General features: G+C 48.0%; 1 protein-coding gene, 1 long non-coding RNA gene and 1 pseudogene across 2 annotated transcripts in view; 2 read left to right on the forward strand and 1 right to left on the reverse strand.

Moving 5' to 3' along the window:
• Positions 1 to 2,151: 2,151 nt before the first annotated feature.
• Positions 2,152 to 7,578, reverse strand: LOC123394042 (annotated as a pseudogene).
• LOC123394040 (glucokinase regulatory protein-like) overlaps positions 7,483 to 15,331 on the forward strand; it is a 73,111-nt gene continuing 65,262 nt past the window's right edge. Inside the window, 1 exon segment of the mRNA XM_045087495.1 lies at positions 7,483 to 7,727. Coding sequence (XP_044943430.1) covers positions 7,698 to 7,727 — 30 coding nt within the window. The 5' untranslated portion in view covers positions 7,483 to 7,697.
• LOC123394046 lies at positions 10,822 to 13,650 on the forward strand. The gene is made up of 3 exons (XR_006608826.1): positions 10,822 to 12,307; positions 12,475 to 12,543; positions 12,811 to 13,650. It is a non-coding gene; the product is annotated as an uncharacterized LOC123394046 (long non-coding RNA).

Genomic DNA, 15,331 nt, shown 5'->3' on the forward strand with positions numbered 1-15,331 from the left:
CAGTTGAGTACCCGAGGTCTGAAATTAAGGAGGTGGATTTCAGAAGAGATGGAGACTGAGCAAAAGGGTGGAAATGGGTGTGTAACAGAAGGCAATGAGTCTCGCTGTAGTAGAGAAGAGAGGAAGTGAGAGAGAACACACATGCTAGGGAATCTCATAGGAGAGGACACAAAGGTTCAAAGGAAGGAAGGTGGGAAAATCAAGCCAAAAGTAAAATGGGGTGAGAGCGATAGGAGTGGGGAAAACAAAAGGAGATCATGGCTGGTGAGAAAAATGAGCTGTTAGCAAGGGAGAAAGAAGGAAAAAGAAACAGAAAACAGAAGGAAGAGACCCAGATGACATCGAAGGGGATAAAAGGACAGGACTAATAAAGCTGATGTGAGGGGACCGGGGCCCTTTATTTATTTTATTTATTTAATTCACCCTTCCATCATCCATCCCTTCCTTCCTTCTTTCCTTCACCAAACACTTAAGCATACATTATGTACTGGATGCTAATTTAGCCACCGGAGATTTCAAAAAAAAAAAAAACAAAAACAAAAGCGAATAGGCCCTCTTCTCATGGGCATTTCAGTTTAGCCAGTTAACTATAAACACAAAAGTGTAATATCATGCGACAAACACTGAGCCAGTGGTCTGAAAAGAGGTAACGGTAATACAAAGAGAGTGGAGATGAATTCCACTGTGGAGTCCCAGGCAGAGGCACAGAGACACAAAATCCTGGTGTATTGTGGAACTGCCAGAGTCCCAACAGATGGTGGGAGCAGGAAAAAGGAAGTGAGTGAATTAAAACCTGAGGATCTCTTCAAACCTATACTTGCTTTCCAACCATTCTCCCACTCTGGTTGAAAATAAGTGGGCTAGAGCAAGTGTACACAGGGAAAGTAGGCAGAAGATGCATATGGAAAGGGACCCACCTGTCATAACTTCCCAACACAACAGACTGGCCCCAGGGCTTGCAGCAGCGGTGGTGAACTCCCGCTCCTGAGGGTCATGGCTGTAATCAAAAGTTTGTAGCACATGGCCTTCCTTTCCATAGGCTACAATTCTTCGATCACAGCCTGCAGCCACGATGCTGTTTGTTGCCCAAGCCAAGGCATAGGGCGGGCATGGGTGGCTAACCGACTTCCCCTAAGACAGAAGTAAAGGGTTCCAATCGCTCTGACTCTGACAGCCTCAGCCAGAGGTTCTTCCTTTCTAGGAAAAATTTATACCCTGTATAAATCTTCCAACATTTTCCCACCCAAGCACATCCTAATCTAGACAACTTCACAAACTGTTGTTAGGTTTTATACTCTTACACACGTATGTATGACATACACACACACGTCTGACATTGTCCGCAAGAGGAAACCTCAAAAGGCTTGTATGTTGAGTTCTTTAGTAAACACCTATAAGGCCCCCAAAGGGACATATCCTACATTATCTAACACTGGGTAGGTCCACATGGAGCATACAACTCTTTCTTTACAGAAGAAATAAATTTAATTATTACATGAGTAATTCTTTTTTTTTTAAACTCTTTTGGCTTCCAATAAAGTAGGAATTTCTCTTTCCTGCCTTTAATGTCATATTTTTAGGTTGGAGTCAAAAGGGAAGAAGAGATTCTCTAGTTTCAGGAGGAGAGTGCTGTAGGCTAAGGCCAGAATTTTCCTAGTTTGCAGAAAGCCATCCAGGCAGAAAGGGGTTACTTTCTTTCTTTTTCTTTCTTTTTAAATTTTAGTTATTTAAGGCATCTCTACACCTAATGTGGTACTCAAACTCACAACCCTGAGATCAAGAGTCACATGATCCACCATCTGAGCCAGCCAGGAACCCCTCTATGAGTAATTCTTAAGGAAAGTTCTTCAAACAATAGAGAATTACATCAAGTAAAACATAAACATTCCTTGTATCCCCCACCTTTTCCCTTTCCTCTCTTGAGAATGACTTTTTAAAATGATTTATACATATAAATACACTTTTTACATAGATAATAATTTTCACTTTCCCTTACTCTCAGAATCCTATCCCCTCGATTCCTCATTGCCCACAAATATTAAGCTGTGGCCTCCCGAATAAAAATCTTCTCTGTGAATGCATCTAAATGTGCCCCCGCCAACCACCTCAATCTTAATGTTCAACCTCCCCTAGGAGGGATCTTGGATTTCTTTACCCCCATCTCACAGCATCCTTTAGTCCTACCCGTGACTCTCCAGAGCCTTCATCTTCGAAGAAATACCTAACAATGGTGCCATCTGCATGACCAGAGAGAATTCCTTTCCCAGAGGAACTAAACAAGTGAGTGAATTAAAAGGAAGAGGAAGAATAAGAGGAAGAGATTACTCTGTCTCCCCAAGAAATCCTGCTTCTGTGTCAAACATTACCCTACCTGGGCTCCCTGCTACCAGTCCACCCCATCTTCCATATTATAGTCTCCAATGAGACTACAGACCCCATGAACAGGTTGACACACAGAGTACTCTCTTCACCTTCATGTCAGCTGGTTTGGTGGAGAATTTATCTCTCCGCTCCCCGTGTTCATCATATAGCACCACCACTCGGTACACTGTGCAGACCGCAAACTTGGCATTGTTCTAGGACCAAGCCATGCAGGTCACCTTTGCAGCTCCATCCTGCAGAGGCAGAGGGGGCAAAAATAAGCGCAGCTGTTCGTCTAGAGTGACAAATAATTTTTGGTCCATTAGCTCTACTGTGACTTTGGTCAATTCTCCACATCATAGTCCTTAAAACAAAAGATGCACCCTGGTCTCCACGGCTATAAACCTCTGGCCCAGGAGAACAAGGTGCTTTAGAAACCCATAATCCAAATACACTTTGAGGTGACTCGCAGAATCAAGTTTACCTATGGGCCCTTGCAATGGCCTTGCTCCCTCATAGCTCAAATGAAATAAATTCATTACTCTGACTCACCAAGAAATCACACTTCTATGTCAAAGATTACCCTACCTGGGCTCCCTGCTACCAGTCCTCCCCATCTTCCATATTATAGTCTCCCAGTCCCGACTTCCCCATCGCTTCTTCCTATGTCTCTCAGCTTGGGATACTGCTCTTCCTTACTCACTTTGTTGTCAGTGATACCATGTAAGAATCTGTCCCATAGATGGTAGATGATTTATTAGTTTTAGTGTTTTCTAAAGAAACCTGAAAATGGGAAAATGGATACAAGGTTCCTTTCAATCCCACCCAGATCCTAAGGAAAGAAAAAGAAATAACAAAAAACCGGTCCTTCCATTTTCTCCCCCAATATATAACTTGACCCTAAGGGAGACATTTAACCGTATTTCTCTCTCCAGAACCGTTATCCCCACCCACAGCCTCTCCTGTGTTTCTCTTCCTCCTTTACCTTCCCTTCAGCCAGTCCAAAAACAATGATGTGCCGCTCTGCTGGCCACTGCAGACAGGTGACAGCACTCTGTAAGGAGGAAATCATGAAAAGGATAACCCTGTCCATGTCGCCCAGCGCACTTATAACAAACTGAACCCCTGCCACTTGCCACCGCCCCAGTCGCCTAAGCGGAGAAGAGGACACAGCCAGGCTCACGGGGGAAAGCAAGGAGGAGGGGCAGCCACGCAGCACCATCCTCCATCCTCTCAGCTGGAAAGGTCAGATGGACACGTGAAAAATGCAACTTCCGGTTACATTTACAGGTAGCTAATATATGATATATGTTTGCTCATCCAAATCTCCACGAGACAGGTGTGAACTTTACCGTCTGGATGAATTTCTTACAGATGACTTTCTTGTCACCCCTGCCAAATAAAAGGAGGGAAAACACATTAAAAACACTTTCATAAAGAAAGTGCCACATGTGATGCTGGGGGAAGGGAAGAAAGACCTGATACGTTCCCTGCTCCCCCTAATGTTGCCTACCCTGCCATAAGAGCCTTGAAAGGAGGCATAAAATGGAGCCCGAGCAGTTTTAGAACAGGAACAAAGATGCTGTGTCATCAAGGGCTCCCATCACAGGTCCTCATGCTGACCTTAGGCTGATTCCCCCAGGGATGGGATCTCACAACACGAGGCAGGCACAGATAGGGAATCAGCAACAGACTCGGGAAGGCCTTTGCTCTCCACGTCCCAGCTTGGACCATCACCTTCTCTTCTCCCCTTTCCCCAGTGAGACATTTCTTCCTGCCTTCCCCTTCTTTTCCAGGTCACCCCCACCTCCCAGTCTCTATCCTCACCAATCTTCGCCTATCTTGTACACATAGATGATGCTGTCGGTCTGTCCTATGGCAATTTTAGTGGAATCGGGAGAAAAAGCCATGCCCTTCACCATATAGCTCTTCCTGCCATACTACGAGTTAAAAATGGAAAAGAAAAACAAAAGTCATGAGCACACATGGTAGAGAAAAGGGAAGAAAAGGTGTTTGTGTGACTGTATTGAGCGTGAGGGATTTATTCTGAGAAAAGATGGGGCAGGCCATTTCCTAGGCAGATGGCTGGGGAAGTTAGTTAGGAAGTTTTCCAGATTCCTAAGACCCCATGAACAGGTTGACACACAGAGTACTCTCTTCACCTTCAAGGTAGCTGGTTTGGTGGGGAATTTGTCTCTCCGCTCCCCATGTCATCGTATAGCAACACCACTGGGTCCATTGTGCAGACCGCAAACTTGGCATTGTTCTGGGACCAAGCCATGCAGGTCACCTTTGCAGCTCCATCCTGCAGAGGCAGAGGCGGCAAAAATAAGCCCAGCTGTTCGTCCTGATTGACAAATAATTTTTGGTCCATTAGCTCTACTGTGACTTTGGTCAATTCTCCACATCATAGTCCTTAAAACAAAAGATGCATCCTGGTCTCCAAGGCTATAAAACTCTGGCCCAGGAGAACAAGGTGCTTTAGAAACCCATAATGCAAATACACTTGGAGGTGACATGCAGAATCAAGTGTACCGATGTGCCCTTGCAATGGCCTTGCTCCCTCATAGCTCAACTGAAATAAAATCAATTGGTCTGATAAGTTTCTTCTTTTTTAATAGGTTTTGGTATCCGGCCATTCATTCAATATATACATTTTTCAATATATACATTTTTTTCATTCAATAATATTTTTTAAAGGTTTTATTTATTTATTTGACAAAGAGACAGCGAGAAAGGGAACACAAGCAGGGGGAGCAAGAGGGAGAAGGGAGAAGCAGGCTTCCCAGTGAGCAGGGAGCCCAATGTGGGACTCAATCCCATGACCCTGGATCATGACCTAGCTGAAGACACTTCATGAGTTAGCCACCCAGGCACTCCTCATTCAATATTTTTTGAATACCACACTGAGAAAGGCATGTAGTCAGGGGCTGAGAGGAAGACAAAGAGCAAAATACGGTCCCTGTCCCCAGGCTAATAACATGTGCAAACAGGAAAAATCCCATTAGAGAGGCCTGTACAAAGCACGATGATAGTTTGGGGAAGCCTGAAATCTGAAATCGTTTTATGTTTAAATGACCAACTTTAAGGTTTGAAGAATTGGATGTAGTTAAATGGGGGAAGTTATCTGAAGAAGAAGGAATGATAGGAGCAAAGGCAAATCTCATTAAGAGACAGTAATTTAATACAGCTGAAACTATCTTGCAACTAGAACAGAAGAAGTAAGGCAGGAAAAACAGGGAGGCCAGCACAAAAAAACTTTGAAATTTGGCCAAGGTGTTTAGGCTTATTTGGTAGGAAAAAGACAGTGAAAGTTCTGGAATGGGGAGTAAAACAATCAGAGTTGAGATTTAAGATGAAATTGCCACCAGCTTATTTTTTTTAATCACCCCCCCCCAAACTACGCACTGCTTAGATGTCCAATTTGAAGTGATCATCTCCCAGTCGACTATTCTCTTCCACCTCTGTCCACCACCTGGTCTTCAACGGTTCTTCACTAGGTACTTCCCTCCTTGAAATAAAACATTTAGCCTCTAAATTAGCCAATTGTGTGATTAATTACTAGGGCTCCAGAGCTCTGGTTTGAAACTTTGTTACTTGTCACTCCTAACCCAGGTACCTCCAAAGTCCCAGGTTTAAAAGGCCTTTTTTTCCCCCTCCCCCCATCAAAATCCTCAGAGTCAAAAAACAGCCTCACCACCACCTTTACCCCCCCAACCACCGCTTGTTTAAATTAGGTTTGAAGGCCTGAGGGTTCCTCGTTTTCCTTGCTCATCATCTTCCTTCATCATTTTGCCAATCCTGGGCCTTTGCCCTACCCTGTATCATGACATCCTATTTTGAAAGACTGAAGGGGATTTTCACTTCCAATTATTCCATTAGGGTAAAGGAATTTTTAAATTACAATTTCGGGGGCAGTTTCCTGAGCAATGAGCACTTCTCTCTTTTGTTCTAATTTCCCTCTATTCTCCTAATACCACATTCACTGTGAAGCCTTCCTCATTCCTCATAGCACTGCATGAGGATTCAATGGGGACCGGGAGTAGAATAATAAAAACTAACCTTTAACAAGATCTTTCCATAGACTAGGCAGTTTGATAGATGCTCAATATGCATTGTCCTTTTACTTCAAAACGCTGAGACAGAGATGATTATGCATATTTTACAGATGGGGAACCTGATTTCAGAAAAGTTAAGTAATTGGCTCAAATTTACATACACATTCCTAAGGGGGTGGAACCAAGATTTATATCCCGGTATGTCTGACTCCACAAACCACAATCCTAACTCTTTAAATGATGCTGTCTGGCTACATAGCAAACATTCACTAATGGCAGATACTATCATTAGCTTTGTCTGAGTCTATCCTTTTTATTTTGAATGTTCTCTCTCGTCTATCAGATTCTACGGGGCTTTTTAGTTCGCGAAGGCTTTTGCGAACTCTTCCCCCAAACCCCCTCAGGTTGCTATCATTGTTACTCCCATTTTCCCAATGAAGCCGCTGGGTGGGCGCTTAGAGACTGTGTGCCGAGGGCTTCAGGTCAGCGGGATTGGACCATTTATTGAAAGTGCAGCTGGCACTAGGACTTGAGTGCTGGTCTCCTAGCTCCAAAACCCAGCCTCTCTTCAGCATGGTTCCTCTCCCGGTGCCCAGCCTTTTCCGAATCTGAGATCTTCATCATCAGAACGAACGGGAGGTCTTCCGCACTCCGTCTTTGGGGCTTTTACCTAAAGCGCTCGTTTATCCGGGCGCAGACATAGATTCGCTGTTTCCATGTGCGCCCAGCACGGGGCCTCGTACACAACTGATGTCAAAGGAAACGGACGAAAGCTACCGCGGTTAGCGGTCCGTCCTGCTACTGCACACTACCCACCGAGCAGAGATTCCGCATACAGTAGGCGCTCACCAGCGTGAGATTTCAGTTCCCCCCACTTCTCTGGGAACGTTAAGGCTGGCGGGGGAGGGAAGAGGCACGCAACTCCTCACCTGAGGGCTCAGCAGCGTCCTCAGGTGCTTCAACTGCCAGACGAACACCTGTCTCTCGGATGCCACCAATCAGCGACAACTCCCGTGGTTACCTTGACAACCCGTAACGCTGCCGCAGCGACTGCCGCTGACGCGCTGTCGCTGACGCTAACGCTGACGCGAGTACAGCGAGACACACTTCGCAAAGTCACCACATAGCTTCGCTGTGAAGCAGAGAGAACGTGCGCAGGCGCCGTGACGTCTAGGGCGGGGCCGAGTGGACGCGAATCCTCTCTTCAACCAATCCTGTCGTCGCTTGCAAACTCAAGCTGAAGCCACGCCCACGAGCCCTCCGCAAACTCGAGGTCCTATGGGTCGCGGTCTTCCTCCCGCCTGGATTGTGAGTGAAGTGTGGCTGAATACTTCTTTTAATACTTACGACCCTGGAGGAAGGCAGGGCGGTTGCTTTCATACGTTTTGGAGCAGCCCGGGTTGAATCCAGATAGGCTCTATGATGTGCACGGGGTATCACAAGGCTAATAATGATAGCTAACCGATTCCTCAGGATGCGTCTGCCAGGTACCGTGCAAAAGGTTGTAGATGCATTATCTCATTTAATCTCAAAGACAGCTTTTGAAGGGGATGGCATTATTAGTTCCATTTCTCATGCCAGGAGACTCGGGATTAGAGGGGTCCCTTAACAAATGAACAGAAAGGATGTAACTGGGATTCAACCCAGAGCTGATGCGTTGAAACAGCCTTTATATTCTGAACTCGTAGCTCCCTATATCTATGCCATGCTTCTATACCCCGTGCCACTTCCATCCCAAGAGATGAGGTGTCCAGAGTCTGCGATGTGAGTGTTTCCGCGCCAGTGGCCAGTGAGAGGTACAACTGCAGAACTGGGTAGCAGTGGATCAAAGACTGCTGCCCAGATCTGGATGCTTTTGTGGTTCAAGGCGGAGGGCAAATGAGAACGGGGCTTATCTGATAGGATGAAGTTAAGTCTTGTGATACGTGGGATTGGAGATTGGTGAGGTAAAAAGGATAATGACTTCTTGATCTGTTTGGATTGGGGTCCCTTTCAGAATTACTGGTCTAAATTCTTGGAACATGCCAGAGAGGCTGAGATGCAGAAAAGGAGCGTTGATACACCTGCTCTGGAAAGATCAGTGGTTTCCTCTGGAAAAACAGTGGTTTTTCTCTCACTGGCACCATCCCCTCCACCCCCTTTTGGAATTTAGGAAACAGTAGAGGAAAGCCTCTATTTTCACAGGAAGGAAGTAGCCCCAGAGCCCAAAGTATAAGTCTTTTGACAGGGGAGTTCCAACCCTTCAGTTTTATTTCCATCCTCCTCCTCTGGATATAGTGGCAGAGAGTGAATATAAAGTCATTTACACTTTACAGTTATTATGGACTTTGACCGAATCAGCGAGACAGAGGCAGACAGAAAGAAAAGGAAAAGTGAGTTCGGGAAAGACTAGGAGTACAGGAGTGCACAGGATAGGAGCACGTGGCACTGAAGGATCTATTAGCGGAGCTTTTCTTTCATTTGTCTCAAAACACCGTTCAGTCCCTTTCTGGAAATTAACTCGAGGTTGGTGGAGGAGTCAGAGGAATCAATGGTGAAAAGCTTGGGTGTCAATGTGGGCAGTGAAGTTAAAAAGGTTACCGGCCCCTCTCCTGTGGTAAGACCTTCGTTTCCACGGATGCAGGAGAATTTATATACCTCCCCTTCTTTTCCTTCTCCCCCGTTCTCACTAAACAAAACAAAGGAACGAGGGCTCTAGTTTTCTACACCCATTTCTGTCCTCTCCCCCCCGATTCAAGGCTACAGAATCAAAACAAACACCTTAAAACAATGTTAGTGCTCCTGTCGAGTTGGTGGTGGTGAGAGGCCCTTGTGGTCAGGGGAGAGACAGTGGGGAAGTGTCTTCAGCTTAGTGTACAGTATCCCAAACAGTCATCTCCAGTTTGTCCAAGAACATTTATTGGAAAAATGTCCAAGGGGTGAGGTCACCAGCAGCTGGGCGGCCACCAGGTGAGACGGGGAGCCCCTGAGACTCCGTGGAAGACATTGGAGTAGTGCAGTGCAGCATCTGCCTCCAGACCCAGACAATTCCTTTGAGTTGCTGGGGGAGGGGGAGTACCCAAAGAACCCTCCCCCTTTGAGACCCAGAGGCAAGATGTGAGGGCAGCTGGGGATGCCGAGAGTCCTGATGCAGGTGCAATGGGGGCCCATCTGGGACCTAGTGGGATACAGTTGAACAAGTGTCTGTCCCCCGGACGCGGGGGATGGAAGGACATATCCCATCTGATAGCCATTCCCCAGGTCCAGGGGCACAGACCCCAAGAGACCTACCTTCTGGCCCTGCTGACAGTGGAAAGAGGATGGGCACCAGGCCTGAGATTGTGGGAGTGTCATTACCCTCTAGGAGATTACGGGATCCTTCAGTCTTGGGCAGATCACCAACTGAGGCTCTCCCTGACCCTGTCCCCATCCCCAGGGTGTTAGTGCATCTGTTTTTGAGTTCGGTTTCCTCACTCATACATACAGCGCGGGCAGAGGGCAGGCGGAGGCGCAGCGGGAGCGGGCCGCGGGGCTGCGGGGGACCCCAGAGCTCCGACGGGCCGCTTAGTCTCTCCCTGAGCGGGGGGCGGTGCCGGCGCGGCCTGGCCGCTCGCCGGAGTCCCGGTGCGGGAGGCAGTGAGGCCGCTCCGCCGGCCCCTGCAGCGGGATGTGACCGTCCCGGCCTTCTAGCCGCCGCCTTCTGCAGAGCTGGCCCCGCTCGCTCCGCCGCAGCTGAACCGGGACGTGCCGCCCCGCCCCGCCCCGCCGGGGTTCTTGCCGCCCTCATCCCTCTCCCCCCCCTCCCCCGACCCCGTTCTCCCGGGGCCCCTCCCACGACCCTCCCATTGGCGGCCTCCCCGGTCCCCTTGCCTCTGATCCTGGCTCCGTTCAAGGAGCCTGCTGGGGGCGGGGGGGAGGGGGCGTAGAGAGAGGAGCAGGTGCGAGGGTCTCGGGCTCCCGGGAGGGCCCCTTCCCTGCCCCGGTAGAATTAGCCAAGTTGGGAGGAGGAATCCCACTTCCCCTGCCGGAGGGGACAGAGTGGCGAAATAATTGATGTAAAATCTCCACTTGTACACTGCGTCAGCTTTTAAATCTCTTCCCCATTGGTAATCTGATATTGGTTCTCTTCGCTCTCATTCATTCTTTAATTTATTAAACAAATATTTATTGAGTGTCACGTAGGTGTCTGGGCACGGGAAGAGCTGGAGTCCAGGGGTTAAGACAGCAGGCTGGGTATATAGCCGGGAAGTCTAAATAAAGAGCAGCAACCTATGGTTTTTAGCTCTTCTTCCTGCCTGGTGTGCAGAAATTCGTCGTCTAAGTGTCAGGTTTCCTAAAACCAGAGCGTCCAGAACCTCATAGGACTGTTGGCAGGATCCAGTGATATAATGTTGGGGAATGTCTTTATAAATTTTATGACACTGTGTGAGCGAGGGATTATCATGAATTTGCACCAGCGTGTTAGTTACTTCATTCGTTTAACCAACATAAATCCTTAAACTATTTCATGAGATCTGGAGTAACAACCTGGTGGGAGTCCCCTTTCTGTCAACTGTGTGATCTTCAGCAACGACCTAACTTCTCTGAGCCTCTGCTTTACACTCTGTAAAACGAGGGTGTCAGTGTGGTCTCCTTAGTGGGAATGCACCCAGTGAGATACTGCATGTGAAAAGTGCATTGTTCAGTGTAAATAACTGTTGGCTCATGTATTTAGGGCAGATACTTTGGTTTCTAATTCTCATTGCAGCATTTCTATTTCCGTGGCACCTTTTTCCAGTAATATTCAGTTCAGCGTGAGTCCCCCTGGGGCTCCAAAGCTTCTGTTACCTTCCTTCTGAGATGAAAGGGTGAAATGGAGCAAGAGGGGCCCGGAGTACTGTGTGTTCTGGACATGTGATCAAGCCACGGCTCAGGTCCTCTGACCTCTGCTGTCCCTGAGGACCCTGATCTCTGGCCTGCTGTTTCATCCTTGTCCCAGAAGAATCCCTGCTCAGGGATTCTCATTGTCATGGGACTGGGTATTACCCTGCACTTCTGAGCTCCAGGTCCTCTGGAGAAGAGGTCATTATTTCCAAAGGTTAAGAGTAATGAACCTCAGGTTTGCCCCTTCATGGGGCAAAACAGAGGCTGGGCAGTGTGCATGTATGCAAAGAGGGAGCCCTAGAGCTTCCCTGGGGTGCCCAGAGGGATGGGGGCCCACTGATAGGGAAAGGGTGTGGGGAGAGATACTCAGAGGGGGCGGTGCTCGGAGAGGCCAGGGTACCTGGGTTAATCATCACTGTGGCTCAGATAAGGCCCCCGCCAGCTGGAAGCAGAGTTAGCGTGACAGAAGCGTTTGTGTAGCTGAAGATGGAGGTACGACAGGGTGTCCAGAGCATGAGACCATGCCAGGCACAAAATGGTTTCAACACGCGATTGAGACCCCAGAGCCTGGCAAGTGGGAGGTGAGACTCCCTCATCCCACCTTCTCCATGTTGGTCTTCTGCACTGATTCCTAGAATCATTTCTCTTCTGGACTTCCCTCCACCCTGGGTTTCTGTTTTCCCTCTCCTCCTTCCCATCTTCCTTCCTGACCTTCCCCTTTAGGCCCAGAGTACCAAGTTCAGGCTAAATCCTTGGATGGTGTGTGTGTGTGTGTGTGTGTGTGTGTGTGTCCCCAAACCTTGTGCCTGCTGCCGCTCCCACCTCCAGATCCAGAGGCGTGAGCGAGGCCTGGGCTTCCTGTCTGCATCCTTGTGCTCCCTTCCCTCTAGAGGTCTGGGTATGAGGCAGCCCTGCCAATCACAGAGGAGTCAAACCCACTGACCCAGGACCTCGACAAAGCAGATGCCGAGGAAATTGTTCAATTGCTGGGACAACGTGATGCTGAGATCTTCCAGGAGGAGCGGCAAGTCATGCCCACAGACTAGGTAACCCAGACCCATCCCCTGGACACTGAAAATAAAGATGCCAGCTCCATGCCAATGGTCCTTCGTGTTTGAGACCTGAGAGCCCCTCCACCACACCATTCATTCCTCCCCCTCCCCCAAATCCACTGTCCTTTTTTTGGCTTCTGATTCCCACCTGCTCCCTACAGAGACTGTATAGTGAATCAGTTCTGACCACCATGGTCCAAGTGGCTGGCAAAGTGCAGGAAGTGCTGAAGGTACAGTCTCTCTGTCTCCTCCCCTCCTAACTTCTCTCCCTCCCCACTTGATCTCTTTTCTTGGCTTCCACTTCTCATTTTACTCCATCTCCATTCTCCTTTCTCCCAGTCCTCCCTCTGGCCTCTTTATTGTCATCTTATTAATCAACAGTAATTATAATAACTATTATCTACATCACACTCTGTAATTGACATTGTGCTTTCACACTCATTACCTTTGCAAAAACCTGTGAAATGAGTGTGATTGTTTCCATTTTTTTTTTTCAGATAGGAAAACAAAGGACAATCACAGTAGCTTGCCCAAATATATCCAGCTAATAATTGCTGGGTAGCACTGCTTTTTATTGAGTGATTGCTGGATACAAAGCTGCTCTCCGTCCTTTCTGGAATGAGTAAGGTTGGAGTAAGTAGCTAAGCCAGATTTAGGAGTCAGAATGAAGTTTCGTTCTCACATCCAGGCATCTTTCTGTTCCCTTTTGTGGTTAAGGAGGGGTAAGGAGTCTCCCCAGGAGTTCTTCTGTTGCTGCCAAAGAAAGAATGTGCTTCCCCCAAGCTGAGCTAGTGTTTTCCCTGATAGTCAACCAGAAGTCTCTGTCTGTTCCTTCTCACGAAGACACTAGAGTCCCCATCCAGGCAAAGCCCGTTCTCTTCCCCAGTCCTGACCCTGACATCTCCATGCAATAGGTTTGTATCCTAGAATCCTCCTGGTGGCACTGTCTCACCCACCCTCCTCTCCTAGGTGGTCTCTGGGAAGAAGAGGGTGATTGTCATTGGCATTTCGGTGGGACTCTCTGTGAGTGTGAAGACAGCCTGGGGGGATCCATTCTACAGGGAGGAAGGGGGTGGGGGCAGAACAGCATGGAAAATAGATTGCGGAAGTGGGTACTAGAAAACAGAAAGGGTTCACGCAAGGAATTTTGATTTTACTCTCACTAATTGAGACCCAGCTGCATGAATGTGGAATGACAGGGAAAGGATCCGATTCCAGAATACCTGTGTGTCAGTCCATTCAACAAGCAAGGTAGATGGACTAGTCCCAGGGTCAGCAAACCACAGTGGCCATCATGCTGCTGCCTGTTTATGTAAATAAAGTTTTATTGAGACACAGCCATTTGTGTTTACATAAGATCTATGGCCACTTCATGCTACAACGATAGGGTTGGGTATTGCATAGAGTTCACAGGGGCCCCAAAGCCTAAAATATTTACTCTCTTGCTCTTTACATAAGAAGCTGACCCCTGGACCTGTCCTTTGCTACTTAAGCATGGTCCTTGCTTAGCAACATCAGTATCTCCAAAGATTTGCTAGTAATGTAGAATCTCGCCCCCCACCAAGACCTACTGAGTCTGAATCTGCATTTTAACAAGATTCCAAGCACTGGATTTGGTGTCCCCAATTTTCTCTCACCACTGCAGTATACTGATTCTAACAATTCACTAAGAGAAACAGGTCGAGCAATGCTAGATGCGGAAGGAGACACACAAGAAGGGCAGGACACCGACCTTAAGGAGCATACAATTTAGTCCAGTAGTTTTGAAACTTTACCATGCAGAGGATTTCCTTGGTGGACCATGTTAAAAATACAGGCCTGGAGCTTTCCCCTTCCAAGGCAGATCCAGTAAATCTTCCCTGGGGCTGGAACTCTGCATTTCTAACAAGGACTCGGGGGAATCTGATGGTCCTGCGCCTCAGGAAACACTAGAGTAACCCCTGCGCTCTCATCATACCCTTTTTCTCGCCCTGCCATCAGGCTCCCTTTGTGGCAGGCCAGGTGGACTCCGGCATGGACAGCCCAGGCACCTTCTTAGCAGTCCTGGTTGGTTTCAGCCCCGTGAACATGGCCACGTGAGCCCACTGTAATGAAAGGCATTGACGGGCCAGGCCCCTGAGGGAGGCTGAGAGGAAACCTGTCAAAATCTACAGTACAGGGGCGAGTGGGTGGCTCGCTCAGTGGGTTAAAGCCTCTGCCTTTGGCTCAGGTCATGATCCCAGGGTCCTGGGATCGAGCCCCGCATCGGGCTCTCTGCTCTGCAGAGAGCCTGCTTCCCCTCTCTCTACCTGCCTCTCTGCCTGCTTGTGATCTCTGTCTGCCAAATAAAAAAATAAAAATCTTTAAAACAAAACAAAACAAACAAACAAAACCAAAATCTACATTACAGCCACGAAGAGGAGGGCATGGTGGCTATGGTCTTGCTCACCACATCTCAGAACATTAGAGTAAATACGGACTGTCCCTGAGCTTATGAGGATTTTGTTTTTGGTGGGTTTTTGTTTTTATTCTGTTTTGTTTCTGTTTTTTATTTCGTTTTTTTGGTCCACTGGTTGATGTAGTCTCTTCTTTCGGGAAGGACTAAAGGCAGCTTACAGAGGCCACATCAAATACCAGAAAGCAGACATTCAAAACAGGAATGGAGAGACAAGGAAAACAAGGCCCAGGAGATAGAATAGGGTTGGGACTATGCGGACCCCAAAGAGAAGCATCTGTTCAAAGGAGCCGTGGGTGCGGAGTGGCCTCTGATTCCCCTTTGCCCAGCTCCCTTATTGTAGCAACCATTCTCCTTTGTCATCCTAGGCTCCCCTTGGGTCCCCCTCTGGCTACTCAAACCCCACCCTGTCCCCCTTTCCTGAGGACTCTGTGCCACCCAATCACCTCCACCTTATTCTCTATGTAGATGGCCGCTTTGATCCCAGAGATCAGCATGTGAAAACGATAGTGCTCAGGTGTGGTTCCCTGGATGTTCAGCCTCAGGAGTGTTAAAGCAAGAAGAAAGTAGATTCGTAGGCACTT

Source organism: Mustela putorius, unplaced genomic scaffold, assembly GCF_011764305.1.
Source record: "Mustela putorius furo isolate JIRA1106 unplaced genomic scaffold, ASM1176430v1.1 tig00001161_pilon_pilon_pilon, whole genome shotgun sequence".
Classification (NCBI taxonomy): Eukaryota; Metazoa; Chordata; class Mammalia; order Carnivora; family Mustelidae; genus Mustela; species Mustela putorius.